Source organism: Rhineura floridana, chromosome 1 (genome assembly GCF_030035675.1).
Source record: "Rhineura floridana isolate rRhiFlo1 chromosome 1, rRhiFlo1.hap2, whole genome shotgun sequence".
Lineage (NCBI taxonomy): Eukaryota > Metazoa > Chordata > Lepidosauria > Squamata > Rhineuridae > Rhineura > Rhineura floridana.
In genome coordinates this window covers 111,271,358-111,297,421 of record NC_084480.1, presented here as the reverse complement: position 1 = coordinate 111,297,421, position 26,064 = coordinate 111,271,358, and the positions used below count along the sequence as shown (strand labels likewise).

Here is a 26,064-nt window from a genome sequence, read left to right as displayed (position 1 = left end):
GTTTTGGCACAGCAAATAGGAGGGAGTACACCCCTTCCGATCTCTCAGTTGTGGGAACTGGCTCTATTGCCGCTATGTGCAAGAGGTGATGTATAGCTGTCTGCATGATGTTGTGCCTGGCTGGTGCCCTTGGGCAAGGAGACGGGTGGAATCTGTCTGATGGGGTTGCCCAGAACTCTATGGTATAGCCATAAGTGAAGAGGTCCCTGATCCAGGAGACCTTAGTAAGGCGCAGCCATCGATCTCCAAAATTAAGTAATCTGCCACCTATGGGGATGGCGTTAATACTACTTGTGTAGGCGAGGACCTCCCCTATATGAGGACGATGAGTTGCCCCTGCGCCCTTGGTACTGACCTCTGCCCTGGAAGCGTCGGTTCCAGGAACCCCTGAATGCGTTGGAATCATAGGGTCTGAAATCGCGGCCTCGTCCTCCTGGCCGCGTTCCTCGAAAAGGCTGGTTAGAACGAAAGGAGGGAAATCGCCTGAAGGGCCTGTGGTCGATGTTCTTGACTGTGGCTAGAACCGGTTTATGGGCGTCTTTTGGATCAACCAGAACTGCCTTTAGAGCTTCCTCGCCGAAGAGTAGAGATCCGGAGTAAGGAGCCTTGGACAGGTTCAATCTGGCCGCTGAATCAGCTTGCCAGTGGCGAAGCCAGAGGGTACGACGAGCGACTATTTGAGTCGTCATGGCTCGTGCCCCTAATTGGGTGGCATCCAAAGTGGCATCGGCCACAAAGGCTGCTGTCTTACGTAATTTCAATAGTGCTCTTTTGAAGGCGACAGGATCAGGGTTATCATCCTCTAGAAGTTCATCCATCCACATCATAGATGCTCTGGAGAAGATGGAGGCTGAGGTGGAGGCACGCATGGCTAGGGCAGTGGCCTCGTGGTTCTTGCGGAGGGCGAAGTCTATTCGACGTTCAGTAGTATCTTTTAGGTGGGATTCCCCTTCCCTGGGCAAGATAGATCGTGAAACAAGGCGAGCGATCGGTTCATCTATGCCAGGGACATCTAACTTGGTGGCGAAGTCTGGGGCTAGGGCGTAAAGTCTGTCAGCCATGTTCTTGAAGCGTCTAGCTTTGAGCGGGTGGGCCCATTCTTCGGAAGCTAATTTAGCAATTGGGTCCGGCACCGGGATGTAGTGTTCAGTAGGTGCAGGGGATTTGAGGACCTTGGCCCCTTTGAGAGTTGGAGCGGACGAAGTTGAGGGCGCAGTCTGGAGACCAAGGGTATGAAGTACCCTACGTGCGAGCGGTTGGTAATCTGAGGTATTGAACAAGCGATACGATGTATCCTCCTCATGATCTGAATAGTCGCTCCAGTTGTCTCCTTCAACATGGTCAGTGAAAGTTAACTCCTCCGCATACGAGGCTTCGTCCGTACATCTGCCTCTGGCTACATCGAAGGGATCTGGCGAGCAGGAAGGATGAGCAGCATGGAACGCGCGTTGGTCCATGTTGAGTGGGGGTATGGCAGGAACTTGTGGTAGTGACTGCATTTGGGTGAAATAAGCCAGCATGGCTTGGAGTTGGGAGAGGAAATCAGGAGACAGCTGCAGACCAGATGTGTGAGATGATGTGCCTGGTGGGCTGTTGGAACAGATGTCTGAGGCGGTAAGCCAGAGGTAGGTTCGTTAGGCGAACCGTGAGGGGGAAAGCCAACAAACTCTTCCTCGTCAGAGGCAGTAGCAGGAGAATGGAAAATATCACTTATGTGTGTCTGTGCTGTGGTGGTTGTTGGCACAGAGACATAACGAGGGCGCTTTGGTTTACTATGGCTGGAAAGATGTTTTGTCTTAGCCAGTGCTTTGGCATGTCTGGTCTTAGACGTGTTAGTATGTTGTGGCTTGGCTGATTGTGGCATGTCTGGCTGATCTGGCACCATGTGTGTTGATGGTGACATGCCTGGCTGTTCTGCCATCTTATATGAACCTGGGTGCAGTACACTGCCACGGAGGGGGCAGGATGTAAAGACCCGAACTGGCACAGCGTACTACCACGGAGGGGGTAGGATACACTGGCAGATGGCGAATGCACTGCCACAGAGGGGGCAGAATGCACAGAGGTATCAACGTTAATATAATATAGGCTGTTTTAGAGTTGGCACACTCAGATTAGTGCTGTGGGCTGGGTTTTTGGCTTGTTCACGGCCCCATAGGGGGCAGGATATGTAATGTAAATCAGATTTAATACAAGTCAGCCACTGATATTAAAGCTCCAGCCTTGATAATGTAATCCAGCCACTAGGATTAAAGCTCCAGCCTTGATAATGTAATCCAGCCACTAGGATTAAAACTCCAGCCTTGATAATATAATCCAGCCACTAGGATTAAAGCTCCAGCCTTGATAATACAATCCAGCCCACTAGGATTGGAGCTCCAGCCTTAATAATACAATTCAGCCACTATGATTACAGCCACAGTAAAAATGTGTGTAAATCAGCCTTGTGTAAGTTTGTCAGCAGCACATATACACAAACATACAGATAGATAGCCTGCAGGGGAGGTATCCGAAGCTAAATAGATGGTAACAAAAAAGGCGGGAATTTTGAATTTCAAAAAATGGCGCCCAGAAAAAAACGGGCGGGAAAAAACGATCAAAAGGGGGCTGAGGGAGAAGGAGCAATGGCGGCCGTCGCAAGCGAACTGGGGGAAGGGCTGGCCAGCACGGACTCGCCGAAAGCCGCAGTAGCGGTTGGAAAAAACTCTGGAAGAGCAGGTAGAGGAAAAAACGGCAGCCGCCGCAGAGAGAGCCGCCGTGCGGTCTGTAAAGCCCTTCGCAGTGGGATTTAAGCCACGTAGCGAGGGCGATCTGCGGTAAAGTAGTAACGGCGGGAGCCGCAGCTGCAAGCTCCCGCTGAGATCGGATCAGCCGCAGCCGCGGCAACGATCAGGGGGGGAGGGAGGGGGATTCCCCTTCCCTCACAAGCGATCAAAAGCGATAAAAAAAAAAAGAACCGCAGCCGCGGTCACTGAGGGAACCCCCTGGCTATGGGGGGGGAGGGGGCTTGAAACTGCAAAAATAAAGAGAGCCGCAGCCGCGGTCTCAGAGGGAGCACCCCAATCAAGGGAATAAAAGAAATTAAATAGCCCTGAGGAAAGGGGGAAGAGAGCCGCAGCCGCGGTCTCTGAGGGGATCCTCAGTAGGCTAGACACAAAAAACAGAAAAAAGGTTTTGAAGAGAAAAAGACAAACAAATACGAGACTTAGCTAAATGCTACGTGAAATTCCAATCTTGTTCGTACGAAGGCAAGAATGAACTGGAGAGTGGGAGGGGCATGACGTCCCTAGTCTTGACTTCAAAAACATTCTTGCCTTCGCACGATAGGTGGAACTATTTCCCACAGTGATGGCCCACTTCCTATGGAAAACAGGCCTTATAACAAGAGGGGCTACAGATAAACAATGGTAAAATAAAAATGCCCAAGTTGATTTGGGCTGTAATGAGTCTAAGGATTCATTTGGAAACAACTGGCAGAATTGTGATAAGTGAGTGTGGGTTGTATGCACATACGTATAGAGATGTGAAGGCCCAGAAAAAAACTGGAGAAATTTGGGAAAAACCTGGAAAAACATTTCTCCCCATTTCTCCCCCCCCCAATTTTTCAAGGGAAAAATGCTTCAGAAAAAAGGGGGGAAATCCCTAATTTTTCCATTGGTTTTTTTTTCACATCTCTACATATGTACAGAAGAAACCCAGGGCAGTAGGCAGAATGTAGAGCTGATGAGTTTTGATTGGTACCTCGTAAGAAACTTGGAGCACTAGCTGTCATTTATAGTGTTCACTGACAGGAAGTTTTCACTCTAAGGCCTTTAGATTCAGTTTCTCTTACAAGCAAAATGTGCAAGGTAATTACATTAGAAATTTCCTTGAGCATGCTAGTTATCTCTTTAACATTTTCTGTGCTTTTATTGTTTACTATTTATTATTAATATATGAATTGATATAGTTTCCCATCAATAAATATTCCTTGGGTGGGTTATAAATAAACAAAACAATGACAATACAACATTGTATTGTTATATATAATATATTATAGTGTATGGTACAATATTGTACAGTAGGGCCCCGCTTTACGGCATTTCACTGATGCAGTGGCTTTCAATCAGGGGAAATTCCCCGTTTTAAAGCCGATTTTGCCGTTTTGCGGCATTTTTGCGTCATTTCGCACGGCGCAACCCATTAAAGTCAATGGGTTCCGCTTTACGGCGATTTCCGCTTCAAGGCGGGGGCCTGGTCCCTAACCCGCCATATAAGCAGGGCCCTACTGTACTGGGTCCCAGGCTATGGTCTGAAGGCACATGAGGCCAGCACCCTGCTGAAGCTAAGCAGGGTCGGGTCTGGTCAGTGCCTGGATGGGAGACTGCCTGGGAACCATATGTAAGCCATCTTGGGTTTCTATCATGAAAAGAAAGGCGGGGTATAAATGTAATAAAATAAATAAATAAATAAATAAATAATATATAACTGCTATTATCATGTTATCGTTCAACTAAAGGTTCACTTTATACATAGCAACATTCATTTTCAAAGAGCATAATAAGAGCCTTAATGGATCCAGCCAAAGACCCACCTAGTACAGCACCCTATTCTCACAGTGGTCAACCAGATGCCTATGTGGAAATTCCACAACAGGCTCTGAGTGCAAAATCACTCTCCCCACTTGTGATTCCCAACAGCTTGTATTTAGAGGCATATGGCCTCTGAAGCATTATGAAACCCAAGACCTGGCAATGTGCCTGTAGTGAAATCCACTGTACTTGTCAGAAGAAGCATCTCCACATGCATACAGAGTTCATTCATCTTGAAGTTGACAAATGAATTTTCACAATGGAAAGATATAGGCTCTGTATTGGGCCCAGTGCTATTTAAGTTTTTGATTCATAATGTGTAGTCAGGAATAAACAGTGAAGAAGCCAAATTTGCAGATAACCAATTGTAAGCTGACTAAGAAAATCCTGTAGGATCTCTGAATAGGCATCACAATGGTAAATGAGTAGCATTGTTATTGATGTTTATAATCTTCTGAATGAATGAATGTTTATTGTTACAGTCATAGACCAGCCAAACAATTACCGAATAAAATATTCCCTTAATACATGTTAAAAAACAAAGAAAATGAAACATAAACAGTTAGTCAATACAATCAAATACAAAACTAAATTTAGGTCAAAAGAAACAAACTTCTATATGGATTAAGATTCCTGGGACATCAATTTTCTGCGAATTTCTAGCTCTGCCACAAAAAAGTTAGCGACCTTGCATGTAATAAAAGAATCTTTATCTGCCAGTAGGTACTGGGCATAGAAGGATGTATCTCTACCTTGAAATTTCTGAATAAGGGGCAAGATAAAACGACCTCTTGGGGCATCATAAAATCTACAGTCTAATAGGACATGCTCGACAGTCTCAATGGCTCCCGAATCACAGGGGCAGAAACGTTCTGAAAAGGGGATTTTTCTATACCTGCCCTCTAAGAGAGCAGAGGGTAATACGTTTAATTTAGCCAGAGTAAATGCCCTTCTGAGTTTGGGCATGTATAGATGGAGTAAATGTTGAGCCATGGTAAACCGTTTCGGGTACAGATTAGAAACAAGCCGGTGTCCGGAAAGAGACACAAGGGACTGATAATCTACATCTAAGATTCTCTGTCTAATACTGTCCAGAGCTTTCATATAGCCCAGTGCCAAAATACTTGTTGGAGAAAATCCCAATAACGCAAGATGAATAGTGAGGGATTTCCTCCAACTCGATTGGAAGTTGTCTATTAGTACCAGGGGAGAGAGACCTACTGGTTCAAAATTTAGCTTCAGCCAGTATCTGTATTTGAGGATCCATATGCGCGACTCAATAGTGGGCATGCCTGTAACAAAACGAAGTTTAATATTCGAAACACGGGGGGGGGGTACCTAATATACTTCTCAGGAATTTAGACTGAATTTTCTCAAAAGAGGAAAAGGTTCTATAGGAGCTTACTTGAGCCCCATAGAGCAATTTTGAGATAACCTTAGCAGAAAAGACCCTAAGAGCCGAACGAATATACTGACCACCGTTTGAACGAAAAAAGGACAGCAGGGCCTTAGAAGTTCTTGCAGCTGTCGCACAGGCACTCGACGCCTGCAAGTGCCAACGGCCGGAGGAATGAAGAGAGATTCCTAGATATCTATAAGATGAGACTTGCTCAATAGGGGAATCATTTATCATCCAGTGATATTTTAACCTCCTTCGAGAAAACACTACTATCTTGGATTTATTATAGTTAATCTCTAGTTGGTCTTTCGAACAATGGGAGGAAAGAGCTCTTAACAGGCATCGAAGACCCACACGGGTGAGAGACAGTAAAACTGCATCATCCGCGTATAATAGTATTGACACCGGTCTGTTAGCTAAGGAGGGGTGGTGGGAAGAACAATGCGACAGGGTTGAAATTAGAGAGTTAATATACAGATTGAAAAGGGTGGGAGCCAAAATACAGCCTTGTTTGACTCCTTTATGTATGGAAATAGAGCTAGAGAGTAAACCAGCACGATTACATCTGATCCGTATAGAGGTGTCATAGTGAAGAGCACGGATCAGGGCCAGTAAACGTCTATCAATGGAAGTGGATTCTAGTTTATCCCAAAGGATCTCTCTAGAAATAGACTCAAAAGCCGCCTTAAAATCAATGAAGGCGGCAAAAAGGGAGCCTCCTGGACGAGCTGTATATTTTTCAATTAGGTGTTGTAGAACCAGGACATGGTCCAGAGGGGAACGCTGTGTCCTAAAACCAGCCTGTTCCTCCTCCAGGATACTCTCCTGCTCTATCCAAGAAAGCAACTTATAGAGCAGGTGGCCTGCATATAACTTACTTATTGTATTTAAGAGAGAAATAGGCCTGTAATTATCTGGGTTGTCGCGGGAGCCCTTTTTAAAGATCGGGATAATAATGGCACAGCCCCAGTCTTCTGGAATGTATAGGGATTGATCTATGCTGGTGAAAAGAGCAGCTAAAATCGGCGCCCACCACTCCACATTAGTTTTAAACACTTCTGAGATGATTTTATCCGGCCCTGGAGCTTTATGGGGCTTCAGCTTTTCGATTAAAGAGGTTAGTTCTTTAATAGGTACTGAGGGCCATAAAGGAAGGTCCTCCAAGGAGGCCTGGGTCTTTTTTGAATTAGCTAGTTCAGAATCGTACTTAGATCGAAAGTAGGATTCCCAGGTAGTTACAGGGATGTAATAATTTATTGAATTGAGGTTAGAACTAGTTGGCCAACCCCCTGATACAAGTTTCCAGAAGGTAGTCGAATCATTAGACCTGGATGCAGCAATCAAAGATTGCCAGAGATGAAGCTGGAATACTCTTTTTTTCCCCCGTATTAAATTTTTATATTTCTTTTTTAGCGCCAGGCACTCGGCTGGTAAGGCGGCAAGATCTTGCTGCCTATATACTCTGTAGCGCTGTAATAATAGACTCTTAAGCTTGACACAGTCTTGGTCAAACCATGCTTTTGAGGCCCTATACTGAAAGGGAGTATTTACAGGAGGATTAGATTCTAGATGTGAGAGAACTTCCGATATCAAATGCTGATATGCGGCCTGCGTAGGTACACCGAAGTCAACCGCTAAGAGTTGCTCTCGGTAACTAAGGAGACAAGGTGAATATAAAAAAACATTCAGATCCGCTTCCAATTTCTTCGACCATCTAATACGGGAAGTTCTGAGATCTGGGTCTGTTTCCTGGTAACCGGATGATCAAAATGGATCGAACAATTACAATCCAACAAAAGGGATAGCGGAAGGTGGTCACTACCCGGACGAGACTCTACTGTACAGGATAGGATCTTACTGTATAATTCTGTGGAGATGATAAAAAAGTCAATCGTAGAGGCACCTGTCCCTGATAGGTAAGTGAATTCTCCGAAGGAATCACCTTGTATGGTGCCATTTAACGAGACAAGGTTCAATCTAAAAATTAGTTGTATGAGACATAGGCTGGCATAATTAAGGCCAAGATCTTTAAAGCATCTAGAAGGGAAGCAGCAAGGCTGATCTGAAAGGGGGGGAGATTCATGGAAATGGGCAAATAACATTTCGTAGTTAGGTCCCAGTCTCGCATTAAAATCTCCTGCTAGCACTAAACTCGCCGAAGAATTTAGCACTGTCTGTTCATCTATAAAAGCCTCTAGGTCATTAAAAAGTTTATAACTTTGTTGCTTCCGGCGAAACGGAGGAAAATAAACATTTATTAATAATAATGAAAAGCTAAAAAACTTGAGGGATAGAGATATTGCAAGGTTAGATAAAGTAAACAAAGGGGAGGCGCTGGCATTAAGCTTCAAGGCAATCAATATCAATAAGCCACCCTTAGGTCGGCCACCTTTTTTGCTTGGTATGGCCTCCAACGAGTGGGTTGAGTAGCCATCATAAACTAGCGGCTCAGTGCACCATGTTTCTTGAAGTAAAATTATATCGTGTTCATTTAAATATTTTCTTAAGGAGGGATCTACTTGTTTGTGTCTCCATCCACCAATGTTCCACGATAGAATTCTTAGTGGGGATGGCCAGGAAGAGACTTCTGGTCAAAACTTCGGATTGATTGAGAGACTAGGCGTAAACTCACAATTATTAGAGATAGCGTCAATTAAAGGTGGGTCAGTCTCAAGGGATTCGATTTGATCTAAACTTGAGTCGATTCTACTGACATTAGAAATGACTATCCTAGGGAGAGATAAAGGGTTCCGATAAGCTGGGAGTGTTTTTTGGGGAGAGCCTTCTTCTGCGGGGTAGAGCATTCTCATGTCGGTCCAGGAGAGAGATGGCGGAAGGGACAGAGAGTCCTGATTTGGTTTGGAGAGGGCATCTGCTGAATCCAACATCGGGAAGTTTAATGTAGTTGAGATCGAACGAGAACTGTGTGCTTTGTCGGATGACTCCTCCTTAGGCAGTTGTTTTAGGGAGGTAATTAATTTGCAAAGGCTTGAAATTATGTCCAATTGGTCATGAGGAGGTAACAGCGCATAGACTTCAAATAGTTCCTTTTCTTCTGCGCTGGGTTCATCGTTATCAAGAGTACAGTGGACGGTATAGCCTAATTCTGTCTCCGCTACCGTATGATGGAATTTGGCAGACTTGTCCAATGTCTGCAAGGGAAAAGATCTCACTGGGTTCGCATCAGAAGTATTTGGATGCCCAAGTGATAACTGAGGGACAGAGTTCCGTGCAGTCGGGGAAGAAGGAATGGATCTACTAATAGGTTGAGGTGGAGCAATGTTCTCAAAAAGTCTATGTACTAGAATGCCAGCAGACAACAAAACATTTCTGTTTTTAAGAATCAAACAAGTATGCAAGGGCAATCTAAAAGTAACAGCCATACGAATGAGGGGATAAGTAAAGTCTAGATACATCACTTGAATAATATCGTCAGTTCCTAGGTTGCACAGGAAAATTTTTTCTAATGTTCTTAGAAAGTGAAGTTTGCGGTCAAAAGGCGAAGCATATCCCCGGGGTCTGTAGTAGTTAGTAAAAATAAGTTTATGCCGATTAAGAACTAACGACCACTTAGGAGTTGAGGGGCAGCTATTTGGAGCATTAGGTTGCTGAGAAGACTCCCCTTTTGAGCTCTGAGAGGCTTATTGGGTTCTGAACTAAGTTTGCATCGATAGGAATTGAAGGGAACTGAGAGGAGGAAGCCCATCTCAGAACTGGAGTGTCCTCTTTAAATTTTAAATTAGAGGAAGGAAGTTTCCGTCTCTCAATCTTCTTAGAAGCAGGAGCTGTATCCAATATTTTAAAAAGTCTGGCGAAATTCATTTTGCTGACAGGCTTGGAGTTTGTATGCTTGATATTCTTGGACTTCTTAGCTTCGGAAGTCCTCTTAGCCAGGGAATGCCGTTTGAGACGTTTTTTCAGTTTGTTACCTGGCAAAGTCCCATTCCTAGATTTCATTGGAGCAGTTTGAGAACCTCTAGAGGAAGACTCTGGTTGTCGGATAAGTTTTATGGCTGCTTCTACTAGAGTGGAGAGAAGAATATTCGTTTCAGACAGAAACGTCTTCATATAGTCAAGGTCCTTAGCCAGCATAACGAGGCAGCATTCTATCGAAGAAATATTTGGAGAGGTAAAACCATCTCCATCTTTTAAGGAGTTAGAGGAAGTGCACTCATCCATAAGGAAGGAGGTTCCTTTAAGAGGCTGATGTCGAGAAGAGCTTGACAAATCTTGATGTCTCACTTCGACTGCCTGAAAAGATCCGGGCAGCAACGAGCCCTCTTGACAAGGTAAATTCTCTGCCTCCTCAATCTCTAGGGCCAGGTTAAGCTGATTTGAAGCTTGAGACGTATGATGTAACACTCTATTTAAGTCCAGGGACCAGTCCAGAGGAAAATTTGGCTGAGGGGAGGACATTTGCGATTGTAACTGTTGAGCCGACGTAAATACCAATTGAGGTGGCGAGGCGGACTTTGAAGTCTCCTGCAAACAGTCCTCCCTACAAACAATCCTTTCTGGGCATAAGGTAGGCTCCAGCTTATCCAATAATACTGTTTCTGATTTAGAGCCAAAAAAGGACACTATCTTGGTTTGTTTGAGTCTTCCGAGAAGAGTCTCGGGAGCCGTTGGCGCCAGGCCCAGTGTTTTATAATCCTTCCTTGTTAGTACCATACTTTATCCACAGCAACAATAACACAAAAAGTGCCAAAGCAAAAGCTAGAGATATACTAGAGGTAATAAAAAGAAAAAAGGCTGAGGGAATTTTAAAGAACTAAAGTGGCCTTGTCTAGGCTTGTCCAACTGTAAGTAAAATAAAAAACTCCTAAGTGAGTATAGCAGCGAAAATTCAAGCTGTTATCAAACTAGGCTATATTAGGTTAAAAATAGGTCAAAAGTCAAGGGGCTAATGAGTCTAAAAAGAACTTAGCAAAGATAAAAAGGGCAAAACGCTGCAGGATGTCTCAGGTTGCTTACCGGCAACGTCGCCATGTTGGAACTTTTTTCATCTTATAATCTTCTAATTGGCAACTTCTGAAGGCAACATTGGCCTGCCTTCAATCAAGGTGCACATATGGCTCACTTCTGGTTTGGATTTTAATCCAAGCCAGAGAAGAACTCCTGCCTCCCTGAATGCCTGCATTCCGTTCCACTTACCTGGTCTGGCAACATCAACAACAGCAGTGGCAAGGAATCGTTTCAGAAGCCACAACATGGAAGCCCAATATACATTATTGATTTATTTTAATGTACATGGATGGGGCTTTCCATTTGTCTTTGGCTGAATGATTCTAAGATATACTACTTTTGCTACCTTTTGATATAAAATGAAATTGAATGAAGAAATTTAAAGTCTTACCAACTTTATAATGGGCAATTCACTGTAGTAACAGAAAATCTAATGATTGTTTTATCAAGGGTTTATACTGGCAATATATCGAAACAAGGGTTGAAGAAGAAGAACTAGGAACTGTCACAAAGAGTAAGCTTGTATTGTTTAAAATCTAGGGGGGAAAGAAGGGTTCCTGTACCGAAGCTGTAAAAGTGACTGGATTGAGGTTCCCTGAGGTAGGAAGAGTATCCCTCAGGATTGAACTGAAATGTCAGCAACTCCATCCAGTTAATGCACTAAATGCAAGCTGTCCATTCTGCTTAAGCTAGTTCTGTGTGCATTAGCTTGAAACTTAGGTGTATGTGATTAAGCTTTCACCGTTGTGAACATAAGAACATAAGAACATAAGAAGAGCCTACTGGATCAGGCCAGTGGCCCATCTAGTCCAGCATCCTGTTCTCACAGTGGCCAACCAGGTGCCTGGGGGAAGCCCGCAAGCAGGACCCGAGTGCAAGAACACTCTCCCCTCCTGAGGCTTCCGGCAACTGGTTTTCAGAAGCATGCTGCCTCTGACTAGGGTGGCAGAGCACAGCCATCACGGCTAGTAGCCATTGATAGCCCTGTCCTCCATGAATTTGTCTAATCTTCTTTTAAAGCCGTCCAAGCTGGTGGCCATTACTGCATCTTGTGGGAGCAAATTCCATAGTTTAACTATGCGCTGAGTAAAGAAGTACTTCCTTTTGTCTGTCCTGAATCTTCCAACATTCAGCTTCTTTGAATGTCCACGAGTTCTAGTATTATGAGAGAGGGAGAAGAACTTTTCTCTATCCACTTTCTTTTTTTTTTCATTAATTTTTATTCAAAATTTCAAAAACAAAAAACAAAACAAAACAAAAACAATCAAACAACAAAATAAAATGTTGACTTCCGATTTGTCACAGATCAATTATAAGTCTACAATATATAACAATCCTATCTCTAAAATTATATTATAGAATCACTTTCCTCCAGTAGTTATCTTAATTAATCATCAAATCTCCTAAACATTATTTTATTCTTTCCACAAAAAGTCAAAGAGAGGTTTCAATTCCTTGAGAGATATATCTTTCAATTTTTCTCCAAATAAACATGTCGCTTAATCCATCTGATTCAAATCTGTTAGGCCCAATAATTTCAATAGCCATTCTTCCATTATCTATATTAATTCCATCTTCCATCTTCAATAATCCTGTTAAGTCCAGTAATTTCAGTAGCCATTCTTCCATTATCAGTATCCCATAATAATCTTGTTGTCATAACCATAGTCCAAATAAACATATCGATTAATCCATCTCGTCAAATCTGTTAAGTCCAATAATTTCCATAACCATTCTTCCATTTTCAATATTAATTCCATCTTCCATCTTCAATAGTCCTGTTAAATCCAGTGGTTTCAGTATCCATTCATCCATTATATTAAGTCCAGTGGTTTCAGTATCCATTCATCCATTATCAGTATCTTATGATGATCTTGCTGTCATAGCCATAGTCATATAACAAGAGTCTGATGGGAATTTCCCCCATCACAAATATGTCCTTGCCATCAATTCTGAATATGTTACTGAAATATTGTTGTAAAGCCTCATCTCTGTTCTGGGTACATCTCTGCTCTGTCACATATTTGTAGTTAATTCCATAGATTTTTTCTATGACAAGCCCCATCACATCATTCCAGTCAAGAATTCTGAATATGTTACTGAAATATTGCTGCAAAGTCATATCTCTGTTCTTCTTTTTTACAAAATGCACTGGTTCATCTCTTAAGAGTTTCTCCACTGTCACATATCTGTAGCCAACTCCATAGATTTTTTCAGTGTCAAACTCCATCACATCATTCCAGTCCAGAAAATTATCCAAGGCATTGATAACTTTACCACCAAAATCTTCATTAATTTCTTCAGAGACAACTTTGAATTCCAAACAGTAAACTTTATTTCTAAGATCCATAAACTCCAAATCTTTTTCCAATTTCACACTTGTTCCAATCTCCAGGGCTTGTGGCTTCCCTTTAATTTTTCTTTTTTCATCTCTAATCCCATCAAACACCTCTTTTACAGAATCCCCTATTTCTTTAAGCTCCTGTGTCATTTTGTTAAATTCAATTTTCATCTCCTGTCTGCCCTGTCTCAGGGTTTGTTTTGTTATCTCAATCTCATCCATTATTTTCTGAAACATAATTTCTTCCATGGTCTCAATTACTTTCCTGGTTGCCATTCTTAAAACCACAGAAACAAAAATTATTTCAGCCACAATTGGGTTAATATTCCAGGCTGCTGATATCAGTGTAGACAGTACAGCCTGCCTTATCTCTATGTGTTCAGGAATACAAAACAAACTTAGTTCCCAACATCAAGACAATTAGTGGCGTCGTGAACAAGCAGATTCGTCAAAATGAAATAGACCAAAAAAAGTTTTTTCCCCCTCCTCGAAATAGAAATCCCTCTTCCGTTGGTATCTTTAGAATGCACCTCCAGGACAGCTTTTTGCGATAAAAGCAAAGAAGCTTTTTCAATTTCTTTCCTCCTTAATTTCGTAAGTGAATGAGAAAAGCCATAACTCACCTAGGAATTCTTCACAGCTGATTCATTGACAAATCTCTTTTTTAACTGCACCAATTTAAACCAAGTGAAAAAAGAAAATAGAAAGAAGGATGCTTGTTTGCCTGTTAAAATCCGTTTTTTCTTTGAAGAAAAGATAAACGTATCGCTATAATCAGCTAGAGCTTGATGGAAGTCCGCCCGACATTGCAGTTTGAACCTTTTCTCATAAATAAATGAAATCCAGTCCTCCCCACAAAAACAGGCTTTGTGGTTAATCTCACGTTTCTCCCTAACCGGGAGAAAATCTTTACCAGTCAAAAAAGACGTTCTGACTGATCTTAAAGCTGAAAAAGCTTCATCTGAGACAAGAGCTCGGCTCAGAGGCAGCACAGGCAGAGCAACCCTTCCCGGAAGTGTCTATCCACTTTCTCAATGCCATGCATAATTTTATACACTTCTATCATGTCTCCTCTGACCCGCCTTTTCTCTAAACTAAAAAGCCCCAAATGCTGCAACCTTTCCTCGTAAGGGAGTCGCTCCATCCCCTTGATCATTCTGGTTGCCCTCTTCTGAACCTTTTCCAACTCTATAATATCCTTTTTGAGATGAGGCAACCAGAACTGTACACAGTATTCCAAATGCGGCCGCACCACAGATTTATACAACGGCATTATGATATCGGCTGTTTTATTTTCAATACCTTTCCTAATTATCGCTAGCATGGAATTTGCCTTTTTCACAGCTGCCGCACACTGGGTCGACATTTTCATCGTGCTGTCCACTACAACCCCGAGGTCTCTCTCCTGGTCGGTCACCGCCAGTTCAGACCCCATGAGCGTATATGTGAAATTAAGATTTTTTGCTCCAATATGCATAATTTTACACTTGTTTATATTGAATTGCATTTGCCATTTTTCTGCCCATTCACTCAGTTTGGAGAGATCTTTTTGGAGCTCTTCGCAATCCCTTTTTGTTTTAACAACCCTGAACAATTTAGTGTCGTCAGCAAACTTGGCCACTTCACTGCTCACTCCTAATTCTACGTCATTAATGAACAAGTTGAAAAGTACAGGTCCCAATACCGATCCTTGAGGGACTCCACTTTCTACAGCCCTCCATTGGGAGAACTGTCCGTTTATTCCTACTCTCTGCTTTCTGCTTCTTAACCAATTCCTTATCCACAAGAGGACCTCTCCTCTTATTCCATGACTGCTAAGCTTCCTCAGAAGTCTTTGGTGAGGTACCTTGTCAAACGCTTTTTGAAAGTCTAAGTACACTATGTCCACTGGATCACCTCTATCTATATGCTTTGTGCTTACAAAGTGATAGTTTTCATAAAGAACATGACTACTGTAATTAGTATTAACAACTCAGCAACAGACAAGCTTATCCTAGAAACATATACAGTGACAGAGATGAGAGCAACTAATATAATTTATCTACTCACACTATTAAAACTAATGGGAAGAGGAACTCTGGAAATGTGCTGCAAATATCTCAAAAGCCTGTTAAGACTACATCTAGCTTGGAAGAACTGAATGTGCATGGCTGTAATGTGCTAATTCAAATTGCTTGAATGGAAGAGACTGGTTTTTGAAATGCCTAATTGTCAGAACACTAACTGCAGGAGAAGAGGAACTTTCTGGGAGTTGAGATGGAGCTTTATATGCCCATCTACTGTGGGACCCCAGCAGATTCACCAGCCTTCTGCCTTGCCCCTGCAGAAACCTCCTTGATAATGTATAACTAACTTTTCCTCTCTCTTTTTCCCATTCCCCTCCACTCTTTGCTACATATCCCTTTCTACAGGGGCAGATATTACATCCATACTGGTGACATGTGAAAACATTTAGTTCACCAAGCATGTTTAACATGCCCCTAATGAAAGTCTGAAAAGCAATGTTAATTCTGCGGGATATTTTACCTTTATGCAAAATCCTATTATAGCCATATCAGCGATTAGAGATGCGAAGACCGGGGGGGGGGGCGGATAGAAGAAGAAGAAACGTTTTCAATATAAATGGGAAAAATAGGGAAGGGAGCAAATTCCCAACCCCATTTTTCTTTTTTTTTCTGGTTGGGGCGTGTGTGTATGAATGGCCTCTCAGAATTAGTTTTTTGATTGTTTGTAGTACTGCATTTCTTTATTTAATTTACTTATAAGTTTTCTTAACCACCCTTCAGCATAACATCCCAGGATGGGTTACAACAACAAACTCCATAATTCTTGATGTTAAGAAGCAGGGTTAGTTGCTGAATGAATGTGCCAAGCAGGTTTCACCAAGGCACATCCATTCATAGGTAGATTAAAAAGTAACTGAATGGGAGACAGCTTTCCCCTCCGCTCTAAGGAATGTTGTATTCCAAGGCCTGTGTGTAAGCTCAGGCTGCAGTTAAAGGCTATGTTCACTCTAGGCCATTTGTGCATATGTGAGTTGCCTTTTCTATGTGCACATTGTGCACCTTCGTCCACACAAATGCTTTCAACGTTATGCCTCCAAAGTATATATTGATGTTTCCTGTCTCCACTAGTGGGTAGTGCTTGATGAGATAAATTCATGCTGTGGGTTGCTGTCCTCTCCCCTCAATTAGTACCACTACCTCCTCACCCATAAATTCCACAAAACCTGATGTTGTTTTGGACATGCAAGCAGCGTTTGAATGTGTTACTCCAAGCCAGGATACATGAGATCCCTTGTAGGCATGTGAGCAAGTATTTCAGTACTTATTGTAAAAGAAGGAATAAATTAAACACTACAAGCATCAAAGCACTTAATACATGCCCTGCCCTATTGTTGTAATATGTGTTTTCCAATCTTCTGACAGTGGAGGTGTATTTTCTCTTGGTATTAAAATTTGAGGCATACTTCCCTCTTACATCTGAAAAGTTTACTTTTCATGCAAGGCCAGAGGAGCAGTGCATCATGCAAAGATGCAGTGGATAGATCCCTCTGCACGTGGGAACACTGGGCTCACAAGAGTCATTGTTTCATTATTTCTTGTAGCACACTGGCAGTTCTCTCATGTACACTAATGGCCCTTGGCACTGAGTTTGTGAAGTACTGTACAGTATACATACATGTTTTAGAGAAGCAGCCATTGGATGCTCATGTTTATGCTCAGTTATGGAAATCTGTGGGGAAGAAGTCCATTGGGGTGGGGTGGGGCGGGGCTTTTATTTTTAAATAGAATCTCAAATGGCCATGTTATTACACTGACATTTTTGTTCAAATGTATGATCACAAAAAATATGCACTTTTCCATTACAAAAAAAGCCAAAGACAGTCATTTTGGTGCTTTGTGAAATTTAGGTGTATTTAAAAAAGCAGAAATACTCTTTAGAAAATTTCTGTGATGTACTTTTGCTGTCACATTTCTAAATAGCTCTCTTCCTTTTTTCATGGCTGGTGATGAATTTAAAGCACTGAATGATGGGGCTTAATCGTCACCATTCTCATCTCACTGAAGGCTCTCTCAGGTCCTCTATTTGAAAGGATGTAGTTACATTAGTGTCAGCATAATTCTGTTAAGGACTTCGTGTACCAATGTTAGCTTTTTTTTAAAAGGAAAAATTCCTTACATTTCTATTCATGTTGTGCTCTTTCGGGTGAGGAAACATCCATTTTGGAAAAGACTGGTAGACCAAAAACATAAAAAAAATCAGTAGCTATGTCACACTTACTTGGATTGACAGCCTGAGTCATGTAGTAATAAATCTTTTATTACTGTTCTTGACTGCTGCAGCTTGCAGGCTGAGTTTAACTGAACAGTGCTATGTATTCCACAGAAGTATATCATTGAACACAAACATGTTGACTGCACAGAACAAGAACACATGAATATTTGGAATACGTCCTCTGGGGAGTCCTGAAAATGCAGCACCGTCCAAAGACTGAGATACATTTCAGAACTGGTATTTTACAAACGGAAATAGCAATATCATAGAATCATAGAATCATAGAAAAGTAGAGTTGGAAGGGGCCTATAAAGGCCAACCCCCTGCTCAACGCAGGAATCCAAATCAAAGCATTCCCGACAGATGGCTGTCCAGCTGCCTCTTGAATGCCTCCAGTGTCAGAGAGCCCACTACCTCTCTAGGTAATTGATTCCATTGCTGTATGGCTCTAACAGTTAGGACGTTTTTCCTGATGTCCAGTCAAAATCTGGCTTACAGCAACTTGAGCCCATTATTCCATGTCTTGCACTCTGGGACGACCGAGAAGAGATCCTGGCCCTCCTCTGTGTGACAACCTTTCATGGACTTGAAGAGTGCTATCCTATCTTCCATCAGTCTTCTCTTCTCCAGGCTAAACATGCACAGTTATTTCAGTCTCTCCTCATAGGGCTTTGTTTCCAGTCCCCTGATCATCCTTGTTGCCCTCCTATGAACCTGTTCCAGTCTGTCTGCATCCTTCTTGAAATGCGGAGTCCAGAACTGGATGCAGTATTCAAGATGACGCCTAACCAGTGCTGAATAGAGGGGAACTAGTACTTCACATGATTTGGAAACTATACTTCTGTTAATGCAGCCTAATATAGCATTTGCTTTTTTTGCAGCCACATCACACTGTTGGTTCATATTCAGCTTGTGATCAACGACAATTCCAAGATCCTTCTCACATGTAGTATTGCTGAGCCAAGTATCCCCCATCTTATAACTATGCATTTGGTTTCTTTTTCCTAAGTGTAGAACTTTGCATTTATCCCTGTTGAATTTCATTCTGTTGTTTTCAGCTCAATGCTCCAGCCTATCAAGGTCCCTTTGAATTTTGTTTCTGTCTTCCACAGTATTAGCTATGCCCCCCAATTTTGTATCATCTGCAAATTTGATAAGCATGCTCTGTACCTCCTCATCCACGTCATTAATAAAAATGTTGAAGAGCACTGGGCCCAGGACCGAGCCCTGCGGTACCCCACTCGTTACTTCTGCCCAGTTTGAGAAGGAACCATTGATAAGCACTCTTTGAGTACGATTCTGGAGCCAACTGTGAATCCACCTGATAGTTGTTTCATCCAGCCCACATTTAGCTAGCTTGCTAATCAGAATATCATGGGGCACTTTGTCAAGAGCTTTGCTGAAGTTGAGATATATTATGTCCACAGCATTCCCACAGTCTACAAGGGAAGTTACCCGATCAAAAAATGAGACAAGATTAGTTTGGCAGGATTTGTTCTTCATAAATCCATGTTGGCTCCTAGTAATCAGTGCATTGCTTTCAAGGTGCTTACAGATTGACTGCTTTATAATCTGCTCCAGTGTTTTTCCAGGGATTTATGTTAGGCTGACTGGTCTGTAGTTCCCCGGTTTCTCCTTCTTGCCCTTTTTGAAGATAGGGACAACATTAACTCTCCTGCAGTCATCCGGCACTTCATCAGTCCTCCATGATTTCGCGAAGACTGTCTTGACTATAAATGCAATGCAGTAACCATAGCCAGATTACAAGCTCCCAGTCAGAATTTTCCCACTAATGGTTAGATTCCAGTTCAAAGCACACTGAATTTACTTACAGTGTAGCTCAGTAAGCAGTGCTTGAATGTGGACTTGAGAAACCAGGATTCAAATGCCAATTTTGACTATGAAAGCACTGTGATTAATATAAATCCAAAAACAATTTCTCCATATGGATTGTGTCAATGAATTAAATAAGGATTATGGTATAAATTATGGGTTAGCTCCACTAGTGTCAATAAGTCTTGTTATTTGAGCATTTCCAGACTCAGCTTCCTGCATATTCATTTGGTGCTTATATGCTAAACAGACAAAGCTATCCTCTTGAAAAGGCAAGTTTTTATGAACGCGCTGCATGGCTCCTGTTTCCAGAAAACATGCTCATTACTGGTCCTCGCAAAATGCTGGTAGGATCTGTGGTCTGCTAGGATCCGTGTTCATTCCTGGCATGGAGCTCCCATGAGCATCCAGAGGAAGTAGGTAAGGCAGTATCCTGGAGTAGACAACCAGAGCAGGAGAATGACAAGCAGGGGCAGTATCTACTCAAAGGTTATGATACAGGATAAAAAAAACCAGAGGTGGTCAGAGACACATCCCAGCTGAGCCCTTATATAGCTCCTGAGCCTCTCTCTCCCAAGCTCTGTCCTCTTGCTGGAGAAGGAAGATTCTTAAAGAGGCAGCTCTCTGGCTTAGCAGTCCTCAGCTGTTCATTATCTCTGGCTCTTGGGACAGAGGGTAATGGCTCCATGGTAGAGTCTGGCTCATGGGATGTAGTCCCTGGGAGATCAGGTTTGGGGTCCCAGATTCAGATGGTCCCTGGTTGCTGGACTCAGGCTGTGTCACTGCTGGCGCTATTGACTTAGGTGGCCTTTCTGTCTCTGTGCCAGTGTCTAAGCCACTGCTGGTAGTCTGGGTCATGACAGATGTGAGGAAAGACTACAGAATAAAAGTGATTGCCACATGTGGACTTTGAGGGTCTGTTCCCCTTCAAAAATTTAGGATTTAACCTACAATGGCAAACTGTTCTGGTCTTACGTACAGTGGCTGAGAACTAGAGGAGTTCACATATATAATCCACATGCACACTTGAATTTTCCTCCAAGTTTCTCCTTCTACAAGGATATCACAGAACCACCAAAAAGCTCTTTAAACTTCTGCAAGTTAAAAATAATTTGGTGTAATGCTGGAGATGCATTCATTAATCAGTCTCATTGATTTCAACAGGACTTAGTAACAAAGTTGGACCATTGGATTTGGTAAATGTTACTATAAATTTTAACACACACACTAGGAATAAAGACAATGTTTCCCTGACTTGTCTGAACCAAGGAACATATGGTTTTGGGGAGGGCTGCAATTTTCCAAAACACCAAAGTCTGTACAAACATGAAATGGTGGCTTGTATTGCATAAATGCAATTGTGAACTGAACTGAAATTGTGCAGTGGCTTGAACACATAAAGCAAAAGCAGAAAGCTTTTGCTATCTTTGTGAGCTAGCCGAACAGGGAAACAGATTAGAGAAATAGCTTCTTCAATAGGCAGCAACATTGCCATCACACAAAATTTGATGAATAAGTCCTCCCAGTGGCACTAACACCTGATATGCACATTGCATGGATTAGGAAGGCAGTTTAGGGAAAAAATCCTCCCCGTTACTGATGCTACAGGTATATTATCTAATGAAAACACACAAAAAATTCTCTAAGGAATCTGAAAGTTCTTTGGCATTTCCTTCAAACAATTACATGTTGTTCTCTACTATCTGAGAAGCACTGAGGCATATCCAGGCTTGATTGCATTTTTTTTAGCTCCAAATCAAACTATCCCACTTGTGTGGTAAGCACTTTTCCTCTCTCCCACAGGTCAAGCTTTGATACAGGTGCAAACAAAAGAGGGGTTTCTACTAAGGAATATAGCCTCATACGTGGAATATCTTGATGTTTCTTAAATCAAGGCATCCTCAATCATTAATGATGCTTTTTATAATATCCCAAACAAAGGGGTAGCTTTTCAAAGGACCATAGTAGGAATTTAGCTGCATGGCTTCCTTTATCACCAGTAGGAGGTGAACAGCTAAATCTCTCACATGCTGCTTTGAAAATGTCCCACTTTGAGTGTTACACTTCTAAAAAGGTATTAGACCTTTTTGTAAATAAGGATTTAGCAGGGAAAACAGCATAATCTACGCTAATAACGTTTGAAGGGCAACTTTGCTTCCTGAAACAAACTGTAAAACAAAGGCAGAGATCAGCATGCACATCTATAGGCAAGAGAAGATATGCATTTGTGATAGCATACCTCCCCCAGCATGCCTTGTTCTCCACATAGGCCCTTTGTGCTATAGCAGGTTTGCAACATAATGGTTTAGGCTGAAAATCATAATCTTGGCCAATGCCACTCTCTCACCTTCATTGTGCTCTATCCAGTGACAGTACAGAGAACAAAAAAAAGAGGGAGGGCTGTGCTTTTTCTACACGCAGCATGTTCTCCTGTACACTGTATGTTTGCAGTTAGCAAAGGAAAATACATGACTAACTTTTTTTATCCCTTAGTACTATCTATCTGCTAAATTAGGACATCGGAGCCAAACAATGCTCCCTGCCTCCAGTAGTCAATTATCTTTATAGTTCTTCAGTATTAATAAAACTAATTTTTCGTATAGTAATTATGCACAAACTGAATGTCACATTCAAATCTCTTTGTTGCCAATCCTACCATGTGAACAAAGTTCTGCAGCCTGTTTAATTATTTGGCACTAGAATCAGACTCAACTCCCAACTTGACCATTTCAGAACCTGTGTCAATTACATCCTTATTCATTGCGCTTGGAACCTCCTAGATGAGAAGGTGTACAAACCTCTATCAAAAGTTTCCATTTCTCTAAAAGAAACCTAAATGCAGCAGAAGAGACTCCAGGAAAATAGGTTGTATGGGCAGACATTGGCAAAGCAAGTCTGGTATCCAAGTCAGGCAGACATCTTTTACTGGCTAGTCTTCTAACACTTGGTGAGGATTTTATAAGCAAGCTAAATTTTGGTGGCATAAACTGTCATATAATATAAAAGATTCAAGATGATGATTAATCAATCACCTATATCACAAAGTACAAAAAATGTGTCAATAAAACAGTTCAACAATGAATAGAATTAAAATCCTCCTGAGTGAATAACTTCAGAAAAACAACTATCTCAAATTATATACTCTGTACTGGCTCCAGAACACAACAGCTAGCTCTCAGGATGGTGATACCTTAGGAGTTTTAAATTTATTCTTTCATGCCCTTTTTGTATTTTTAAATATCTAAAGAAGGATACTAAGCAATATTTTTCTTTTCTGAGGCATAAAGGAGAGAAGGAGGAAAAGCCTGCGGAATAAAAGTATTGCTGCCATATTCTGGCAATGCCTATGGAGCCTGAAGAATTTTGACAGGAGGCCCGACATCAGCCAAAGATTCAGCACTATAAGGATTAAAAAAGTACAAAGGGACCAACCACAAAATCAGAAAGCATGCAGGCTGTGTAACACACAAGGCAAGGTAAAATCATGCCCAGAATTTAGAAAGAAATGAGTATGCTGTCCCATATAAGAAGCATGAAATTATGATTAACTTTTGTAATAAAACTATGGTTCAACTGAACAAGAGAAACATGCACTGAAATGCATACTGTGAAATGCTACCAACAATGCTGTTTCCCTTCTGACATAGTATCGTTAGACAATGGAATGTTACAGACACTACATCAAAAGATGTAAACAAGCCATCATTCTAGATTCATGAGAACTGTTCTGCCTGTTACATATTTGAACACAGATTTTTTTCATTTCATCAAGGAATTTTGTTATATTATCTCTCAGAGACACATTACAATATGTGGAATTCCCACTCTCATATCTTTTATTAAAAACATACTTCTTATTTAATTAAAAGACTTTGGAAGATTAGTTTTGATTCATTTTACGAAACAGGGGATACTAATTAAAACAAACAAGGTTGGGAAGCCCCTGAGAAAGTAATAATTCTCTCCAGCAAGAAATAACAAACACAAACAGAATATTAATTATCCCTGTTGAAAAGTCAGAAGAAATAGTCCAATTTTACTTACTTAACTTTCAAAAACAATTAAAAATCAGTTTCTTAAAATAAATACTTACCACAATGTCTTCAGGGAAGGTGTCCCGGCTGAAGGAACCATCATCAAACATGACTTCATAGAAAACTTGAGATGTAACTTCTATTACTCTGCAGCTATAGTATCGTGTATTCCTGTGTTTCGCTACAACGGTTTGCCCGACTGAAACTGCTTTTTCGAAGGCTTTGGTTTTCTTAAAAGCAAGGATGAAGCACACATAGTTATTTCAGATACCAAGCTTGTCTCACTTGTTTCAATCCACTGAGACTGCACACATATGTATTGCCTTGATTGAGAGAAGCAAGGTTGACTGGAATTCATGAAAAAGGCCTTCTATGCCATAGCCACAACTATCAGAAAATAACTGTTTATAGACATCCTCCTTAGCTTAAGCCTCTAGATTCTAGAGTCAAGAACTTGCACAGAAAAGGAAAGACATTTTATGTCAGCAAGCTTTTAACTGAAATTGAGATAGTGTGATTTTCTAGTTTCAAATGTTTTATTAATGACTGCTTAATAGGCCATCAATTTGGCAGATATTGCAGTGGATGTACATGGAAAGAGAGAGCTGTGGCTCTAGTATCTTTTTGCTTTGCTATGTCATCTGGTCTCTTTCTTTCTTCCCCCCTTCCCAATAATCCACAGCTGGTGCTCTTTTCTTGCCAAGCCCCAGTTCCCTACCAGCACACTCTCCTCTTCCTCTATCCAGTATCTATCCGGTAGACAGTGCCACTTTCATTGCTGAAAGGAGACAGTATTTATAATGCAAGAGGGTTTGCCTAGTGGGCCCTTATCACCAGTGATAATTCTCCAAAGATTTGCTCTGCAATGTCTCTCACATTCCTTAAAGAGTTCCTGAAAGGAGAATTGCTGATGTCATTACCATCAACTCTAAACAGAAAAATGGCAGCAGTAGAAGCAGATGGGGAGAAAGCCTTCCCGCTTTCTGTTGTTTGCACTGCAGCACTTATAAACTGTTAAAATGTAAGAGGAAGAGGGGGAGCATGTTTCCGGGGGTTGGGGAGGGGCTTCTTGGAACGAGCAGGGGAAGCCACTCACTCAGATATCTGATTTCACCCAACTTTCCCCAGGAAAAATCAGATAACTACAAGGCAATTCAAGGAAAGTTTGGGAGAGCTCACCCATCTGTTCCTCTCACAAGATGTAGCCCTTTCCACGTTGGGTATATGTTACAATTTACTAAGCCTATGGCTATAGCTTGGTAATAAACTGTAGAGACAACAGGAAATGTTTAAATGTATAACCAATTTAGAGAGGAAGATATTTTAAAATTAGTAATCTACTAAGCTGAAAAATATGTGACATATGCAAACTGATTACTTATTCCCTGCCCTTTATTACTTAATGATTGTAACCTTTGAAAACAGCAAACTATTCAAAGTGCCTATAAGATAAATATATCAAAATACTGTGAAACATTAAAGAAGAAATTTTGGATTGAGCCATGTCTCCTTGCTTTAACGCTGCAATACATACTGGATTAAATTTTGAAATATGGACCGCTATCAATATCCCACTGTTGGCTATGGAATTATAGTTGCATATATAGTTGTATCCCTAAAGAGATAAATGCTCCCTGAACCTAGCCCCATACTGCTTGACTGCAATGACTTCGCTCTGTCCCTGCCAGCTTTAAACTATTATAGTTAAGCATGATATCTGCAGTGACATGAATGCTAACCAGGGGTCACACCTAACCAGTTTGAAACAGGAGTTAGAAGACAAAGCTACAAGGTAGCTCATTCTTTCTGGGTGAAAAATGGAGCAAGCAGCCAAAGAAGAGTCAAGGCCCCCAATGAATCTCCTCACTTCTTAGCCCTCCAACCAGTACTGTAGTTAACCTTCCTTATTAGGTGGGGTAGCCACATTTCTAGCTGGGGGATTGGAAGAGAGAAGCACATAGCGCCTGCTAATCATCCTACCCTTACTTATGGAGAGGACATGAGGGACAGTCCAGAGGAAGGGAAAGGCAGTGACCTCCCCCCATCCATCCAGAGTGTGTTGGTCAAGGTAATAGACAATATAGTATGAACACCAGAAATTACATGACTGGCATTCTTTTTTATCCATAAGTAAAAAAGGATGTTAAGGGTACACTGAACAAGGGGATTCCAAAAGGTGTAAAACAAACCAAATAGTTTATATTATAACTAAGACATTAAAAACCAGTGTGGAGCTTGTTTTTTCAAAAATTCAGTTTTAATCTTGTATCACAGCAACACCAATACGAAAAAAAGCAGGTTTAGAAACAGCAAGAGAGCATTGCAATGCAATCATAGTCAAGCATCTAGGGAGAGTGGTGCTGAGAACAATATGAATAACTTTCTTGCTGATGTCAATAAAATTGAGTCCTCAACTTTGTAAAATATTTACTGTATTACTATGTCTATTTCCTTTCATAAACTTATAAAAATGCTTGATAAATGCGCAAGAAAGCTTCCTGAATGGTAGATTCACACTTTAGAATAGATGCAGCTTTTGTTTTTTTGTAGAATTAAAGTAATGTAAAAATTTATCAAAATTAAGGTTAGTTGTCCTTTCATTTCCAAATGCAAGAAAAATTAAATTTGCTCAATGCTTGTGAG

General features: G+C 41.4%; 1 protein-coding gene across 4 annotated transcripts in view; it reads right to left on the bottom strand.

The window, feature by feature from the left end:
* KDM4C (lysine demethylase 4C) overlaps positions 1-26,064 on the bottom strand; it is a 383,363-nt gene that overhangs the window by 29,069 nt on the left and 328,230 nt on the right. For all 4 annotated transcript variants that reach the window (XM_061629542.1, XM_061629531.1, XM_061629547.1 and 1 more), the window contains one exon: positions 23,481-23,651. In XM_061629542.1, the coding sequence (XP_061485526.1) occupies positions 23,481-23,651 (171 nt within the window). The remainder of the gene's footprint in view (positions 1-23,480; positions 23,652-26,064) is intronic.